The sequence below is a fragment of the Hydra vulgaris genome, chromosome 01, assembly GCF_038396675.1.
Source record: "Hydra vulgaris chromosome 01, alternate assembly HydraT2T_AEP".
Lineage (NCBI taxonomy): Eukaryota > Metazoa > Cnidaria > Hydrozoa > Anthoathecata > Hydridae > Hydra > Hydra vulgaris.
In genome coordinates, this window is record NC_088920.1 from 38,585,593 (window position 1) to 38,606,113 (window position 20,521).

At 26.8% G+C, this 20,521-nt stretch overlaps 1 protein-coding gene across 1 annotated transcript; it reads left to right on the top strand.

Annotated features, from left to right (window-relative positions):
• LOC100214894 (uncharacterized) lies at positions 1 to 20,142 on the top strand. Its single transcript, XM_065788115.1, has 3 exons — positions 1 to 1,382; positions 19,486 to 19,558; positions 19,654 to 20,142. Exons 1-3 carry the CDS (start codon positions 565 to 567, stop codon positions 19,831 to 19,833), a joined length of 1,071 nt encoding a protein of 356 aa, XP_065644187.1. The 5' UTR covers positions 1 to 564; the 3' UTR covers positions 19,834 to 20,142.
• The last annotated feature ends 379 nt before the right edge of the window (positions 20,143 to 20,521 follow it).

Consider the following 20,521-nt stretch of genomic DNA (forward strand, 5'->3'; position numbering starts at 1 on the left):
ACCGAATGAAATCGCCTATTTCAGCGATTGGTTTCAACATGACTGGGATTAAACTCTGTTCAGACTGGACGTAGACGTTGAGTATCTGGCTCGAAAAGCGCACTTTTGTTTATTTGTTTGGGTGTGAAATTAATTTACTTAAAAGAACGGCTTTATTCCTTTTATGATTAGCACCTTATAGCTCTCTCCTAAAACGTTTTCAGTGGCAATTATAAACGTGGATTGTAAAACCATATTCGAAACAACTATCATCACGAGCAAAGTCTTAAGACACCTTTTTCTACATTATAAGTGTTAGATCAGAGAATAACTAAACGAGAACCTGAATTGGTTTTTAACTTTATGAATTTTTGTCACTTATATTTATAAAATTACACCAAAGAAAAGTATCTGTTATTTGTTCCTGCTGTTTTGTTATCGTATATAAATATTATCATATTTATAGCTGGTTTTTTTGTTTGCTATATTGTGATAAAATTTGTAGCTAGCTTCAAACTAGCCATGGTATTTTATTTTAAAAATTGTTTTCTTTCCTATATATGAGCAATTGTTTAAATGTAAACGATGTCATCAGATGATAATTTGATTGATTTCAGCTCTGATGAATTGCTAATACCAACTGCTTCACAGGTATCCATGTCAATTCCAGAACTACAAATAAATACTCCAATAAGTTTACCTTTTGAAACTCCTAAAATAGAAAAATCTAATATAAGTTTTTTTGCAATAACTCGTGAAGAAACTGCAAATGAAAGTGTTCAAAATGATGGTTCAAGTGAGTTATTTAATACCCTTTCTGAAATGCATATATCTAATTCAAATTTAACAGCAATAGATGGTATAACTTATAATACAGACTTAGTTAAACAACTTGATGAACAAAATGACTTTGAAAAGGTAAATGAACATTTCTTTCCAGTAAATCATTTGGAAAACTCTTTTTCAACATCAACTCCCGTACATGTATCAGATACAGGTTCAACTCTTATATTAGATAATAATAATTTTGCTTCTTTTTCTGTATCTTCTACCTCTCAAAACACTGTTATGACAGCATCACATAGCTGTGCAGAACCACCATCAAGGTTTAGAATTGTTAAAATAGCCAAAACGAAACCCTATGACAAAGGTAAATGGATAATTAATGATTATACAGATTTTCAGAAACAAAACATTAACGATTGTGAAAGTAGTGGGTCTAGTATAGAGAAAAAAAATGGAGACAGTTGTAGTAGTGATGAACATAAAGATATTACAAAAACGGTTGCATCACTAACACCTCGTAAAACTATGTCTAATGAGATAATTTCTAACAGCGTGTTTTCAATATCACGAGGAGGAAGTTGCTGCTCCAACTTTCTAGAAAAGAACTTAGTTGAAAGGTATATTTAAAACATTTATTGTTTTTAATTTCTTTGAGAGAGAAAAATTCTTTTAAAGAATAAGGTACTTTTATTTCTAATTTTAAAATGTTTTTGTTGAAAATAAATTTATGTTAAAAGGTTATAATAAAGTACTTACATCATATGCATATATATAAAGTTTAAATGTATATTCTAGATATAAATAAGAAATAGTTATATAGATTTTGATAAAATTTGATGAAATTCTTATTGAATCCAATACTATATCTTTTTTGTGTTTAAGTTGGCCAATTTTCACTTTAATTTGGCATTTTTTCATTTCAATTTGGCAATTTTCAATTTAATTTAGCCAATTTGGCAAAAATTTCAATTAGCTATTACGGCACAAAAATTTTATCAGCTAAATGCCAAATTAAATGTGCCAAATTAAAATGGAAATTGGCAAAATTAAAATAAAAAAATGACAAATTAATATGAAAATTGGCTGACTTAAAGGCAAAAAGGTGTAGTTATACAGTAATACCAATTAAAGCTAAACAAATTTAATAAATGTGCCGGAGACTTATTGACACTCAAAAATAGTTCAAATTTAAAGGAATCAATAAATGTGAAAACATCCAGTCTTAGATTTTGCTGATTTCTGCACCACTCAAAGAATTTAATTTTATGAACCTTCCTAAAATTTTATCATTTAATTCCAAACGGTTTCAAAAATTTGACTATTCAAACTTTACCTTAAACCAACAAAAATCCGCCATTTTAAAAAATGGTTTGGTTATTATTTCTATTCTGTGAGCTGAAAATGTGTACACTTACATATTTTGAAAGCTGAAAATGTGTACACTTACATATTGTGATGCAAGGAATCCAATAAAACAACTTAAAATAAATTTAAAATAAATTGTAACTTTGACTTTTATTGCAATTAACACCTGTAACTTTCACTTTTATCACAGTTTTAATGGGGCGAGTTTAATTTGAAAAATGCTAATGTAGCATTTTTGAAATGCTACATTACTTTTTTTATTATTTTTTTTTAGATTTTTAATTTTTTTTTAGATGTCCTAAATAGTTTAGTTAGAGTTATTACGAAGAATTGAAGAGTGGTCTCTTATTAAACGAAAACAAAAACATGGTCAAATTTACTTAAATTTGTTACTTAAAAAACAGTAATTATGAAAAATCAAAGGAAATAAAAGTTGGTACTCCTAAGTGCTTAATGCATAGCAGTTAATGTTTAATAATTTTCAAACAATTTTTCTCACCCACCCATAGCATGCTAAGACCCCTACCCCTGTTTGTTAAATTTTACTTGAATAGTGTTCAACAATACTGCTATGTTATGAATAGTGTTCAACAATACTGCTATGTTATGAATAGTGTTCAACAATACTGCTCCAGTCAATTGGATACTATTACCATATACCAGTATCTGCTACCGCTTACAGATTAGTTACAGATACCAGTATCTGGTATCTGCTACCGGTATCCAAAATATTTAATGTAGTTTTTTTATTTTTTTTCATTGAAATTGTAAATAAATAAAAAAAATTAAACTAAAACAAAATCAAACATATTTAAAATAGCAAGAACAAAATGGCATACACAATCAACAGACAGTAAACATTAAAAATATTATCTTAGTTTAGACAATAAATATTAAAATAAACTTAAATTATAAATGTTTAATTTAGTTTTTCTAATTTTTTTTTATTGCAGTTTTGAATTAATAAAAAAATTTAAACTTAAACAAAATCAAGCGCATTACAAATAGCAAGAAAACGTGGCATAGACAATTAACATGCAATAAATATTAAAATTATTTTAAACCAGACAATAAATATTAAAAATACCTTAAATTATGAATTTTTTTTGCCAATCATATATAAAAGAATATATTAAATAATAAAAGGCTGAGAAATTGAGAAAAAAAATCAAATATCAAAAGACTCAGAAAAATAATCCATGTCATCTTTCTCATCCAGAAGTAATGTATTAATGTAAATAAAAGCCAACTTTTTATCTGTTTCATTTGATAAACAATTTCCTTTCTTGCTGTGAATAAACGAGAAAACACTCAGGTAGAATCAACCCCTTAGAGACTCCGCATGATGTTCTGATTTAGTTAAATGTTGCTAAGACAAGTTGGTGGCGCCTAATGAAATTAATCATGTCAACAGCTTTTGACAAAATGTTACAGAAGGGCTCCAATTTACAGAGTCATGTATTAGTAGATTAAATACATGTGCACCACACCCATTTGCACACACACACACACACACACACACATATATATATATATATATATATATATATATATATATATATATATATATATATATATATATATAAAAATTAAACTAAAACAGTCTAGGTCTTGCTCCAAAATCCCAGCAGTTGAGAAGAATCTATGGGTCAAAGCTAACTCAAAACGTGCCCATGGAAGTGTTAAGTGATTCTTTGTGTAGAGCGTCTCCATTAGGTAAATCAATAAATCTTTGTTCTCATAAAATTTAATAAATTTACTAGTCTCCACAGGCTCTATGGAATCCTGCTGACTCTGTCTCTCAAGTTTTAAATAGAAATTATTTGTGACACAAATTCATTCAAATGCCACCAGATGCAATGCAATACTTCTCAAATTAGTATTAAAAGTTTTACTGATTCTGTTACCCCAGGGCAAGTTGATGATTATAATCGCAAACTTGCTGATTTTGTGTACAGAACACCAATTCCTTTCAGAGTAATTGAAGCTATATTTCTAGAAAAAAATTAAATAGGTGGCTTAAAAATTACATTAAATTCATTAATAATATAAACTGTTAAGCCATAAATTATGGCTGTATGTGTATATTATGGGCCTTAATACATACATAGTCTTTTAGTAATTAATAATTACCATATACATATTAATATACTCATAGTTATTAATTATTAGTATGTTAATATGTATTATGGGCCATAATACATATTAATATACTAGTAATTACTAAAAGATGTATTAAATAATATTTTTAAATAATATTAATAAATAATATTTTTAAGTGTAACAGCTTGAGAGATTAGTAGTAGCATGCTTACGAAAAATGTCCCATGTTCGAATCCTAATAGGTAAAAAGCATTTTGCTTTATTTTTTTTTTCTATTTTTACTAATGAAAAAAACAGTATCCAAATGTAGTATCTTGGAAAAACAGATACCACATCAAGATACCGGTAGATACTGCTACCGTGGATACCAGTAACCGTCGAACATTAGTTATGAACAAAGAAACTGTATCTCAAATCTAAAAATAAAATTTCAGTTATTATTTTCTAATTTTTGAGACAAATTTAGGTCTCAAAAATTGGAAAATCTAGGTTTCTATTTTTAGGTCCACCCCACATTGTGTTAAGCAATTGAGAGTTACTTGAAAATAATGAAACTGAAACAGCTTTGACCATATGAAATTGTTCCTTTAGTTGTTGATGACTTGCTTTTTCTGTTTTCTTGGTAACTTTATAAAATCTGATCTTAAATTTCAAAAATTTATTAAAATTTTACCATGGGTGAGTTGAATTATATAAATCCAGATGTATAGTAGGGTGGAGTGAATTTTAGTTTTTTTTACAATTCGTTTAGCCTGGGTGTGCAAAAGTTGTCCATTCATTTCAGAAATACTCTTGAAAAATATCAATGCTCTAGGAAATTATCTTGAGGTTCCTCAAGACCTTTAAAATTTTAATGGGTCCCTAATATTATGTAAAAAAAAGTTTTTCAAAAGTATGTCATGTTGGGTCTCAAAAGAAGCAAAATTTTATAATAACTTCAAAATTAACAATTATTTTTTTAAAAAAATTGTTATTTTATAGTTTATTGCAGAAAAAATGACCTTTTAAACTAAAAATGAAAAAAGTTTATTATTTTTAATTATAATTTCAAAAAAATCTTAAATAATATTTTTTTTTATAAAGTAATTGTTATTTTTGAAATTTTTATAAAATTTTGCTTCTTTTGAGACCCAACATGACATACTTTTGAAAAAAAATTTTTTACATAATATTAGGGACCCATTAAAATTTTAAAGGTCTTGAGGAACCTCAAGAAAAATTCCTTCTATTTATTAATTCCCCCCCCCCCTTTCCAAGAGAAGGGGGGCAGGGGAATTAATAAATAGAAGGAATTTTTATTTCTATAAGTATGTTTATATTTTCTAATTTTTATGAACTGAACAGTCTCAGAATTTAGAAAATAATAAATAAATAAATTTTTTTTATTCCTTTTTAAATCTTTTTTTATTATTTTCTAAAATAATAAAAAAAGGTTAAAAAAATAATAAATTTTCTATATAATAAGGGCTTAACTAAATCTTGTTTTCCTTCCTGTTAGAAAATGGTATCTGTAGTTCTACTTTTTAAAAAGTGTGGTGATTGGTCTAACCATTGCCTAATCTTCTTACTACTATTACCAAAGTCTTTGAATCTTTAATTAATAAACTTAATGTTGAGTCTAATAACTTATTTTCTTATAACCAATATAATATAATTTAATAATATAATATAATTTAACCAATATAATATAATTTAGATTCTATTGTTTTATAGAATCAAACAATAGCGAAAAAGAGTTTTTTCTTAGGGTTATCAAAGGTTTTTGATAAAGTTCATCACGGCAATCTTCTCTTTAAGCTCGCTTTACATGGTGTATTTATATAGTTTTTTAAAATAATTGAATCATTCTTTTTTAACCAAAGTATTAAAGTTATATATATGTGTATATATATAAATATATATATATATATATATATATATATATAATATATATATATATATATATATATATATATATATATATATATATGTCTATTTTAGATAGTTGTGAGAAAAACAATTTGATAATTTTAAACTCGTATACAAATTCAAATATTTAAAAATATATTATAATTGTTGTTTTATTGTATTGCTTCCAAATATTATATATTTTTAAATATATGAATTTGTATGCAAGTTTAAACTTTTACAATCGTTTTTCTCACAACTGTCTATAATGGATATTCATTCTTTTAGAATTAATCCATCAATATATATATATATATATATATATATATATATATATATATATATATATATATATATATATATATATATATATATATATATATATATATATATATATATATATACAGGGCTTGTGATAAAGAAAATCGTCAAGCGTGTTATATCGAGCTCGTAAAATTAGAATATGTTTTCATCGAGCGTGATTATGTGCGCTCGAGATAACGTCGGCGAGCGCGATCATGAAAATTGCTGAAGGCGATGCTTACATAATTCTTTCGTCAAAAAATGTTTGAATTAGTATCACACTCATGAAACTACTTCAACGAAGTAGATTTTTATACTTCCAAACTTCTTGTATATTGTCAGATCGCGATTTTATTTTTAACTATTTATGTTATAAAAAATAATATCAAACAAAAACGCAACTTCTTATTGATTTAGTATTGAAGTATATTTTAGTGACTTAGTTTTGCTTCGTTGTTTTGATATATGTATTTTAAAATGTTGCGCTGTAAACTTAATTAACGGTTAATGGTTTTTATATTTCTTGACATTTTTTATTTAAATTAATTATTTAATTTTTTTCTAAAATTTCTTTTTTAAATTACGTTTTTTTTATCTTAAAAAAATAACACAAGAATAATTTGAAATAATGATAAATAAGAATAATAACTTTCCATTTAATAAATGTTGATGTCGTTACTTTGTTTCCTTTTCAAATGTCCTTGATTGCGAACATTCTAAACAACGGAATCGTTTCAAACTTGAGTTAAAATAAATAAAAGTTAATAAAAAACCTATACTATGAACAAAAACTAATTTTAAAAATTACTCTATTATTATTATTTATTTTTAATATAAACGATGTGTGGAATATTACAAACAATAAATCAAATAAATCATATTTGCTATTTTCACAAGATTAAAAATACTCTGCAGTTTCAATTTTCTTATAATGGTTTTCTAATTTTCTATTCTTATTTTATTTGCGCATTTTTGTATTCACATTGCGTTTCCATGTGAACATTGCATTATTGAAATTAGTGACTATTAACAACTTCAAACTGATCATTCATTACGTTAGTGCAAAAGAGAATGACGTAGTGCTTTTTATATTTTATATTAGTGCTTTGATAATAGAATATCTTTAATAAAAGACCTTTTTTAAATATTTTATGAAAATAAAAAATTATCCTGAACTATTGGACGAGCGTTATTTTATACGCTCGTTATAAGCTGAACGAGCGTTATTTATCCCGCATAGAATGTTTGAAAATACTGTTTACGGGCGTGTTTTACGATCGGGCTCGCTTCATCACAAGCCCTGTGTATATATATAAAAATATATATATATATTTTTATATATATATTTATATATATATATATATATTTATATATATATATATATATATATATATATATATATATATATATATATATATATATATATATATAATATATATTAATATTATAAATCTATAATTCCACCTCTCTTGTATGGTTCAGACTTTATCACCTCACCTAAATACAAAGCTGAATTGTTTGCTAAAAACTTTTCATCAATATCACCTCTTGATTCCACTAGTTGCTTTCTACCTGATATTGCCAACAAACAGGTTGATCCATTGCTTGACATTCATATCACTCCAGCATCTGTATCTAAAGTGATTTCCTGCCTAGACTCTTCTACAGCTTGTGGCTCGGACAACACACCTGTTATTGTCTTGCAGAAGTGTTCTCCAGAGCTGTCGTCTATACTCTCAAAACTATTCAACAAGTGCTTATCAGAGTCTTGCTTTCCAGCCTGCTGGAAAGCGGCATCTGTTATCCCTATCTTCAAAAATTCTGGAGAGCGATCTGATTCATCTAACTACTGTCCTATTAGTCTTCTTCCTATCATAAGCAAGGTTTTTGAATCTTTAATTAACAAACACTTAATTTCTCATCTTGAATCTAATCACTTACTTTCTGACCATCAATATGGATTTCGATCTTCTCATTCTACAGCTGATTTGTTAACAGTAATAACTGACAGGTTTTATCATGCATTAGATAAAGGTGGAGAGGTTAAGGCCATCGCTCTCAACATTTCAAAAGCTTTTGATAAAGTTTGGCATGCTGGTCTTCTCCATAAGCTTTCTTCTTATGGTGTATCCGGCAACATCTTTAAGATCATCGAATCCTTCCTTTCCATTTGTAGCATAAAAGTTGTCCTCAATGGACAACACTCTTCTTCTTATTTTGTAACTTCAGGGGTTCCTCAAGGTTCTATCCTTGGCCCTATACTCTTTTTAATTTACATTAACGATCTTCCAGATATTCTCTAACTCTAAGGTGGCATTGTTTGCTGATGACACTACCATTTATTCTTGTCGTGATAAAAAACCAACACCCTCTGATTGATTGGAGGGGGCATTTGAGCTTGAAAAGGATCTTACTTCTGCTACAGCATGGGGCTCACAGTGGCTGGTGAACTTTAATTCAAATAAAACTCAATTTTTTTCAGCCAATCGTTATCGCAATAATTGAGATCTTCCTATATTTATGAACGGTGATGTACTCGATGAGTCACCTACTCTTCATCTTCTAGGATTAACTCTTACTTCCAATCTTTCTTGGAAACCATATATCAAATCAGTTGCAAAATTAGCATCTGCTAAGGTTGCATCTCTTTATCGAGCTCATCACTTTCTTACTTCGGATTCTATTCTCTATCTCTATAAATCTCAAATCCGGCCTTGTATGGAATATTGTTGCCATATCTGGGGCGGATCCTCTAATGATGCCCTTTCTCTTTTAGACAAGGTGCAAAAATGCGTTGTAAACATAGTTGGACCTGCTCTTGCAGCCAACCTCCAACCATTATCACATCGTCGTAATGTTGCTTCTCTTTCTCTTTTCTACAAATACTATAATGGGCACTGCTCTAAAGAGCTAGCGTCTCTTGTGCCATCTACTATAATTCATTCTTGTGTTACTCGTCATTCAATTAAGTGTCATCCTTTTTCTGTGACTGTTCCTAAGTGCTCCAAAAACGCTTATTCGTCTAATTTTTTTCCTCGAACATCAGCTCTTTGGAATTCGATTCCTTCATCTTGCTTTCCTGACTCATATAATTTGCAATCTTTTAAGTCGTCTGTCAATCGTTATCTTGCTCTACAATCTTCATCTTTTCTCTTTCAGTAACTTCCAACTTTAATTGGTGGCTGCTTGCTGCCTTGTTGGAGGCGAAGATGTTTAAAAATATATATATATTGTTGTATAAATTGTTGCATTTGGTAGTACGGAAGGTAAAATGATTCTTTTGTCAACAAATACGTCACTTCTAATTACTTTTGACTTTCATCCAACATTTTCGTGTTGTCAGAAAGTTTAAACCATTAATTTAATTACAAATTGTTTTTCACAAAAACCGCAAAAATGCAAATTTAATTGACCAGAATGTTTTTAAAAACATTCTGAATGTTTTTAATAATACAATATTTTTATTTTTTTTAATAAAATATTTTTATTTATTTTTTACTGTAAATCATGCACAGAGTGTTGCTACATTGACTATCTTATACCCTGACTCGCAACAAAGTGCTGCTACATTGACTGACAAATAGCCTGACTCGCAACGGAGTGCTGCTACATCAACTAAGGGTTCGGTTGGGAAAGGCAGTCTATCAAGTAAAAAAAAAAAATTCTGGTCTTGTATTTTAATTTTTACTTTTTGTCAACAAAATACAAAAAACTTTCTGACAACCAATTAGGGGTTATATATATATATATATATATATATAATATATATATATATATATATATATATATATATAATATATATATATATATATATATATATATATATATATATATATATATATATATATATATATAGAACCCTTAGATGTTGTCCGAAAGTTTTTTCCATATTTTGTTGACAAAAAGTAAAAATTAAAATGCAAGACCGGAATTTTTTTTTTTTAATAATGATAGACTGCCTGCCCCAACCAAACCCTCAGTCGATGTAGCAGCACTCCCTTGCGGGTCAGGCTATTTGTCAGTCGATGTAGCAGCACTCCCTTGCGAGTCAGGCTATTTGTCAGTCGATGTAGCAGCACTCCCTTGCGAGTCAGGCTATTTGTCAGTCGATGTAGCAGCACTCCCTTGCGAGTCAGGCTACAAGATAGTCGATGTAGCAACACTCCGCGCATGATTTACAGTAAAAAAAATAAAAACATTTTATTAAAAAAAATAAAAACATTTTATTAAAAAAAATTAAAATAAAAGCATTGTTTATATTGTTAAAAACATTCAAAATGTTTTAAAAACATTCAGAATGTTTTTAAAAACATTCTGGTCAATTAAATTTGCGTTTTTGTGGTTTTTTTAAAAAACGATTAATTTGTAATTAAATTAATGGTTTTTACTTTCGTCCAACACGGAAATGTTGGACGAAAGTTAAAAGTAATTAAAAGTGACGTATATGTTGGCGTAAGAATCACTTTTTTCCTTCCGCTCTTCCCAAAGCCAACAAAATATATATATATATATATATATTTATATATATATATATATATATATATATATATATATATATATATATATTTATATATATATATATATATAACCCCTAACACACACACACACACACACACACACACACACACACACACACACACACACACACACACACACACACACACACAAGCCTTGCCAGGTTGTCTGAAAGTTTTTTCCATAATCTGTTGACATAAAAAAGATAAGGCCAGAATATAAAGAATTATTTTTTAGCTTCCATATTCTCAAAGCCAACAATTTATAGAAGTATATATATATGTATGTGTCCATTATAGTTGAGGAGACTTAATTTTTACTTTTTTTTTTGTCTTGTTATACCTCTTTCTCAACCCTCAAAAGTTCAAATCTAAAAAAAAATTGGTAAACATGGCTGCTTATAAATAATAATGAATCTTTACAGTTAATTTAGCAAAGTATAAATTATCATTTTTAAGATATATTAGTTTTCATAAAATTAGTATAAAAATGATTAATTTAAGTTATAAGAAAAAATTATTTTGTAAAACATTAAAGATTTTATCATAATTAGGGATCGTTAGATTATTAGCACAATAGAATTATCAAATTATATTATGTTGACATTGATAAACAGCCAAAAAATATTTTTGTTCTAAAAAATAGGTTCCACTGAATTTTATTTTTATTCTAAATAATCGATCAACTGAACACTTAGTAGTATCTTGTTATCTAATGTATTAGTTATATTTTTAAAATAAAGAATCAAGATCTTTAAAACTAATGTTTATTAAATAAAAGTTATAAGTGTTAAGTAAAATAAAAATTTCAATGACATGATTGAAGAGTTTTTTTATGCCCTTAGCATTAACTTGTTTTACTAATCAGTACTGAGTATTTTTGTTGGGATGCTGTAGTGGTAGTATCTCAACAGGAGGATTACCATCCTTGGTTCACAAGCTCCTACCCTTCCCTGCAATTTAGTAAGAGGTTTTACATCAGAGTTTTTCTTTTTCTTGTTAAATTTTCTTCACCACTGCTAATAAGCCTCAAGTACCTGCCTTGAAAGATTTTATAAAGTTTTTAAGTACATTCTATTAATAGATTGATGACTCTGTACAAAATAATTTTCAAGTTTAAACTCTAATGACATGTGATAACTTGGTTGCTGTCCAATCTATAACTCCGAAACATGAATCGTGACAAACAAGGCACAAAATATATTTAGTAATAATATATTTAGCATAATATATTTAGTAATTAAGTTTAATTATTTAAATGTTAAAAAGTTGATGAACTTGATGATCCAAATATTTTACTATAAAATAAAAGTATGCAAGTTGTTATAAAGTCATAAAGGTTTTAAGTTTTCATTCAAGAAGATTTGCTAATAAACTTTTAAACCATGAATGAATGTATTGATTAGATATCTAACAATATTGTTCATAAACTTTTAAAGGATAAGTGAATGTATGATTAAATATATACAATATTAATCTAATGTAAAAAAAAGTAGAAATGTTCAAAAAAAGTTTTTTAATCGCAAATCTAATTTTTACTTTTTATTACTTATTATTTATAGTTTTTCTATTAACGCTTTAAATTTCTTAGGATTAAAGTAAACTTATTTAAGGGAAACTTAAAAGGCTTGTATTTTAAAAGAGTATATAAGTTGTAGTAGTTGCAAAGACACTGGATAAGTTGTAGTGGTTAAAATTTTTTTTTAAGCTACAGCAGTCATGGTGTAGTGGTTAGAGTACTGGCTTCAGGTCTAACTGGAGGTCTGTGGTTTGAAGCCGGATCTGGCCAAATATTATATTGTTTGCATTATTCGTAAGGAAAGAGGCATGAACTTGACAAAAAAAACTACTCTGTGGTAAGTCCATTAGGACTTCTTGGTGCACCTAAACAACTAACAAAAACTAAAAAAAAGATTTTCTGTTGTAAGATAATACTTGGTGGTTTTAGATTTCATTGGTTTTAGTATTTATAAGGAGGGACAATCGTTTTCTTGAAAACAGAGAATCTTTAGAAGTCTTTTATTAGATACCTAAAATGTTTATTTTTATTTCAATGTATATGAAAAATTTACATTTTAGAGTTTTTACTGTTTTGTCAAGTTTTTCATACTTTATTTCTTCTCAAAACTGCGGAATCTATGTAATAAAAAATCAGTATAGAAACAATTACTTAACAGCAATTACTTAGCAACAATAACTTTTTAAGAGTTCTCCATGAATTGCTTTTGTAATAGTTCAAAAGTTTTTGTTTCTAATGATATTTTGTGAGATGAGGTCAAATCTTCGCTTTTCATATCATTTAGTGACATAACAAACTCCTATCTTGAAAAAATTTTACATCTGAGAAGAGCTGCAACTTAATGCTGAGATGATCTTCTTCTTGAATAATGAGTTCCTGCTTTTCCAGCTTGATTTTATTTTGGTATTTTTTATGTGTTTTTTGTATTTCTAGTATGTTGTTTTAGTTATACTTTTTTTAAAAATTTTCAAACCCAAGTTACTGTTTTGTAAATTAAAAAAATTGCTTATATAAAAAGATAAACATCCACATGAGAAAAGAGAAAATAGAGAGAATTTTTCTTGCATAACATTTTGTTTTTATTTAATAATAATGTAATCATTGTTATTAAAAAATGTTTTAATTCTGAAATATTTTTTTTTATGTGTACTAATTGTCTATCCAAAAAAATGTGTATTAATTGTCTATCCAAAAAAAAAAGTGGTGTTTTAAATTAATTGTCCATTAAAAAAAATGGTGATTATCGGCATCTTAAACAGTTTTTAACACTCAGTTGAAAATTAATTTTTTTTTGTTTGAAAATTAATAAGATAGTCTTGAAAAGTAATTTAAAAAATATATGTGAAAGTAATTGTTCACAAAGTTTTCACTAAGGTATGGCTTATGCTTGATAACTGAAAGGTATGTAAATTAAGTTTTTGGAATTATAAAGTTGAAAGGAATTAAATAATTAAACAAATAAATTTTTTTTTAAAACAATGAATAACTTTTATGTGGCCACCTATAGTGGATCTTTGTGTTCATGTGGCCACCTATAGTGGATCTTTGGATCTTTGGCCCTTAGGGTATTAATATATTTTTAAAAATAACCTTTAAAAGTAACTATAATAACTCCACCTTTAGGTGGTGAATTTTAAAATCAATAGCCTTCTTGACTATAATGGCTCCTTGGTTTTCGGGAGGTGAATATAATTTTAAAAACTAGTAGCCTTTATATGGTGTCTTCTTCGCCATTGGGAGGTGAGCATAATTTAAAAAATTAAGAAATTATGATTTTTAATGATTTTTAAATACATTTTTTGTTATTGCATTGTGGTTATTTTTATTGCAAGTATTTGTTATATCATTATGAATATATTTTGTAAATATCAATAGTACAATAATATGATAAATTGCTTAGTATGTTGTTACTAAGATTTTGAATAAATATGAATATAATTACAGAGATAACTATGAATATAATTACAGAGATAACTATGAGCATAATGACAGAGACAAGTTTTTTTAATTTTTTGTTACTTTTTGTACTGAAGGTATAAAATAAAATTAATGATATTATTGGGGATAAATAAATGAAAAATAAACGATGTTATTAGGGATAAATAAACGATGTTATTAGGGATAAACGATGTTATTAGGGATAAACGATGTTATTGGGGATAAACGATGTTATTAGGGATAAACGGTGTTATTAGGGATAAACGGTGTTATTAGGGATAAACGGTGTTATTAGGGATAAACGATGTTGTTAGGGATAAACGATGTTATTAGGGATAAACGATGTTATTAGGGATAAACGATGTTATTAGGGATAAACGATGTTATTAGGGATAAACGATGTTATTAGCGATAAACGATGTTATTAGCGATAAACGATGTTATTAGCGATAAACGATGTTATTAGGGATAAACGATGTTATTAGGGATAAACAATGTTATTAGGGATAAACGATGTTATTAGGGATAAACGATGTTATTAGGGATAAACGATGTTATTAGCGATAAACGATGTTATTAGGGATAAACAATGTTATTAGCGATAAACGATGTTATTAGCGATAAACGATGTTATTAGGGATAAACGATGTTATTAGCGATAAATGATGTTATTAGGGATAAACGATGTTATTAGCGATAAACAATGTTATTAGCGATAAACGATGTTATTAGCGATAAACGATGTTATTAGCGATAAACGATGTTATTAGCGATAAACGATGTTATTAGGGAGCTCAGAAATCTTTGCTGCTCTTATAATATCATTATCTTTATATAGAGATAGTTATTATAATAGTTATGATTATTAAATTATAATAAAAGAAAATAAAAAATAAAAGAAATTATAATTAAAAAAAATAAGAGCCTTATAATTATAATAGTCTGCTATAAGAATTTCATCAAATTTAATCAGAAAACTTAATGAGTCAGAAATTAGTGTTTGTTATTGTGCTGTTTCTAATTAAATTGATTGTCAGTTTTATGTAAAGCATTTTTATTTGTAAAAGTTTAAATTTTTTTTTTTGATTAAGTAATGATTTTTGTAAATTTTTTAGTTATAAACGTTAAGCTTAACTTTTTGAAAACAGATTTAAAAAGAAAAACATTGAAAATATAATATTTGACTTGATTTAAACATGTCAGTCAACGTATTCTTTCCCTTTACCTATCCTTATTTTTCTATTTAGCGTGTTTTATGTGTTATAAGACTAAAAGAGCGTAACTATAATATATGATAAAATGAGTTTTATGAGTCATTATTGTTTTTATTGTTTTAGTGTTTCATAGTTGAAACACTTATAACAAAGATATTTAGATGATTTTAATTATTCTATGCTCAATACCATGCACAAATTTTGTTTGATCTCGTTAGGAATAACATAACATTTATGCATATATTTAGAAATTTTTAATGACAGGCTGTTGCTGTAAGTTGTACAAATTTAAATAGTTAAAACAACAATGTCTTGTTTTCTTTTCAAAACTTCGTACAACAGTTTTCTAAGTTTCTGTTCTTTTTAAGAAGATACTCATAGAGTTTTTTAAGTTTTGTTTCAGTATTGTCAACTAATAAAGGTGGAGTCTAGCTTTTCTCCAGATTGTTAGTATTGCTGTACATAACAATGCTGTTGATTAAATACTCTTTTTCTTTTAAGTGATGGAAAAGAAGCTTCTGCAGGGCATTTTCCCATAAACATTTTGGACAGTGTAATTGAGTAGTTTATTATAAATTAGACCATTACAATTTATGTAATAAATTAATCATAATTAAGCCATAGATGGCTACAATGATATTAGTGGGTACATTATTATTAGTTTTATTAAATAATATCTGATTGGAAACATTTATCTAATTTTAAATAATTATAAACAATACATACCAATTTTATATTTGGGTTTAAAATTATTAAATCCAGATTATACTAATTTAACAAAACCAATTGCAGAAGCTAATCTGCACAAAAGTCTATGTGCCCAAAAAATGCTTGTTAAAACGCATTTTTATTCAAATTGCATGATTTTTTTTAGGTAACATTTCAGAGTTATTCCTAATATCAATGGGCAAATTATGGGCGTATTTGAGGAAGCATGCATGAATAAAATTATACATAGAGTGCTCATATTTTATTTTTCTTAAATATCCTTTAAGTTTGCTCTTTCTTTTGAGCAAGTTTTTTACTTTTATTTATTGAAACAACTTCTTCGTCTTTTCTCTGAGTGAGAAACATTCTGCTTACACTTGTTACCTTTCTTTTATTTTAATGCTTATAGCTTTTATAGTGTCTTTAGAAGGAGTTGGTGACAAAATACCAGCTTGAAGTTCACAATTAGGAGAGTCATTTTCTTTTGAACACATTGAGAATTTCATTATCTTTTGAGTTTTGAATTGATATTGAAGTGTCGCCACTACCACTTTTTTGCCAGCTTTTGATGGATGTAACGGATATAGACCTTAAGCTCTAAAACTGGATTGTAAACTTTTTCTGTTTACTTTCAGCCAAGTTAGTCTTGGTAAATTTAGAAAAAAAGCCTTGTTGATAAAATTTTATAAAACTTCCCAGCTTACTTACTTTACTTACGTTGTCATTAATTTCATTAATTATGAAATGTAAAAATAAAATAACTTTTTTTTGAATATTTTGAAATTAAAAATATTTTATTAAATTATCTTTAAAAAGTTTAGCTCCCTAAGGCTCGAGAGGCTTCCTAAAAAAATTTTTATTAAATTTTCTTTAATAAGTTTACCTCGCAAGGCACTACAATTTAGGAGGGTTTATATATATATATATATATATATATATATATATATATATATATATATATATATATATATATATATATATATATATATATATATATATTTCAATTGAAACTCCTTTTCAACCCATTTTTTAACATTTTTAACATTAAAATTGTTAAACAAGACAACTGTTTTGAGAAAAGGTTGGGCACAATACTTCGTAATTGTCAGTAGAGTTGTGTGGTAGCGTTGACACCAGAGATGTGTGTTAGATTTAAACATGACATTAGTTTTAGGAAAGGTTAAACAGATTTGTCTTTGGTTATTCTCTTGCACTTGCATTTCATTATATACAATTTACAAACGTTTTTCTCTCTGTTGAAAAAAAAATTGATTGGCATGTTTTGCTGTGTATGTCATTGCTTTTAGTTTTAGCTAGATTTTGTTCGTTTTTATCAGTGTTCTGATAAAATGCTGACATTCATCAATCCGAACAAATAAATTTTTCATTGGAAATACTTAAAAATTCCAAATCATAAAATTTAATTTGTGGTTGGGAATCAATCAAAAATCATTTTTTTAATTGTTTTTAATTTTAAATCATAAATACAACAGATTTCCAATTTTTTTAAATATTTATATGGATGTGTTTAGATTTTATTATTCATATGGATAACGTGTTTTCATAATGTTTTAACGTGTTTAGATTTTAGGCTTAAATACTTTGATTTAGTTTAAAATCTTAAGATCAAAATTAAAAATTTTATTTATTTATTTATTTATTTTTTTTGTTTAATTTACGAGTTTTAATATTTTATTATTATTTCTGTTAATTTAGTGAGGTGACATGGTGTGACATATAGTGATATGAACGTTTTTAAATGGAAAGGAACCTAGTGCCATTTTTACTAAATATTTGTGCTGTCTTGTAGAGAATTGTCAAATTTATATTGTAATAAAAACCTGCTTTAACTATAGTGTTGTCAATAAACAGGAAGAGATCGAGGAAAAAAGCGAGATATTGTATCCAGTATGCTGTAATTAACAAAAGAAAACCATTTTCTCAAAACTATACAGATGGCGTTTGGTCCCTTTCCGTTTAAAGACATCCATATAATTTTGCATTAATAGTTAAATAATCAGAGTTTACAAAATTTAAAATAAAACAAATATAAACATAATAATAATTCAAAAATAATATAAATAAAAAGATAAAATAAAAAAACATAGATATGAAAAATTTTAAGTAGTAAAAATATTATTTAAGGTTTTTATTTCTTAAATATTTAGTTAATTTAATATTTACTACTTAATAAATAATTAAAACTTAATTATTACGTAATTAACTAAATTTTTAATTGATTAATTGGTTTTATTTTTTTTTACTTATAGTAATACTATTTAATTATAGTAAATTATATTAAATTTTTAATTTGCCTTTGTTAAAAAAGTGCTATACCGGGTGATTTATTTAATTTTTTTAAGTTATGCTTATTGTTTATTATTATATATATATATATATATATATATATATATACCAGGGATGCGGAGTCCCAAAAAGGACTCCGGATTTGAAAGTCACAAAAAGATAACTTTATCCTAGTTTTTTTGTATCCAGGAGCTATAAAAATATAAATAAGTTTATGGACTACTAATAGGAAAAAAATTAGGACTTTTAGGTTAGAGGTACAATCATTTTTTGAGTCCGGAGTCCTTAGGTATAATGGCGGCAAGGACTCCAGGACTCCGGGCTTATAAGTTAATAAGTTTCAAGTCATTAAATCTCATGAATTTTTTTCTTACAGCAGATAATAAGTCAACAAATATGTTTAGAGCTTCTGGACACTACAGACCTGGAAAAAGTAGAGATATAAAGCCGGAGCCCTTTTGGGACTCCGCATCCCTGATATACACACATATACAGGGTGCCGAAAAAGTTCCCGCACAAAATTATAAACAGCAAAAGTTCCTGTACAAGACGAGAAACAAATTACACTTTAATTTAAAATAAGATAATACTAAAAAGTACTAAAAGAATACGAAGGAATACAAAAGAATTAAAAATAAAAACACACTATATATTGAAAGAAAACACCATACAGATAATTTTTTTAAACTATACTTTTGTACGGGAACTTTTTCTGCACCTTGTATATACATAAATACATATATATATATATATATATATATATATATATATATATATATATATATATATATATATATATATATATATATATATATATATATATATATATATATATAAACATATATAATTGGTATTTTGGTAGTGTATCTATTCACAATCCTGGTCAAAGTACTCATCATGTTATTCCTGTTGTTGAAGCTCTTGACACAGCGATGGTATGTTGTTAATTTAATGTTTATAGCTTTTTATAAACTTTATATGAAAAATAGGATTTCTTTTTGTTTTAAAGAGTTTTTTTTATTTAAACCAGGATCAAATCCAACAAATTCGCGACGCCATGATACATGCTGTTACTGACGAAATGCGAACCTTACAAGATAGTCTTGCTAACCTGCAACTCGAGTATAACAAGTTAAAGGAAGAAAATCTTGCATTAAAAATAAAACTGGCTTACACAGAAGAGCGGTTAAGAGAATTAGAAAAAGGATGATTTTGAAGTAAATCATCTATTGTTTCATTAATGGGTAATGCATGCATTCGTAATTATGAGTTGTGTCATTATAGATCTTCCTCTTATCGCAAGTAGTTTTTAGGATATTATTTGTTTGACGTAAGCTTAAAGGTGGAACAACATCTATGAATAGACTTCTATGACTCTATGCGCATTTAAGCTGGAAATTTTCATTGGTATCCAATCGTCTTTCAAAATTATTAGGTATTTGTGAACTTTAGATCAAACCTTACATTAAATGTAAAAAAAGGTTTTAAAAAAAAAAAAAATTGATTCCGAAATCAAAAATTGTCCTTTTGTCACGTTTCTGACTTTGCAAAAAGTCTAGAGTCTTAATCAAATTTTAGGGTATATAAATTGTCACCCACTAAGATGCGCTCATAGCATAAGAATTTTAAGATTTACTGTTTGCTACCATATCCATCCGAAAGAAAAGCACCAATGTGTGTATTTAACTAGAATTGTTATTATTTGGGAGAATTTGAAAGCAACGTGTTTTTGATAATTTTTTGATAAAAATATTTTTAAAACGTTGGATATCCGTTAGAAAATGTCCTACTTCAGATGATTATAAATAATCTTATATTCTCTTAATTTTTATTTTTTATCTATAAATTTATATATAAATATTAAATATTTTTTAAATTACGTTTAATAACAGAAACAC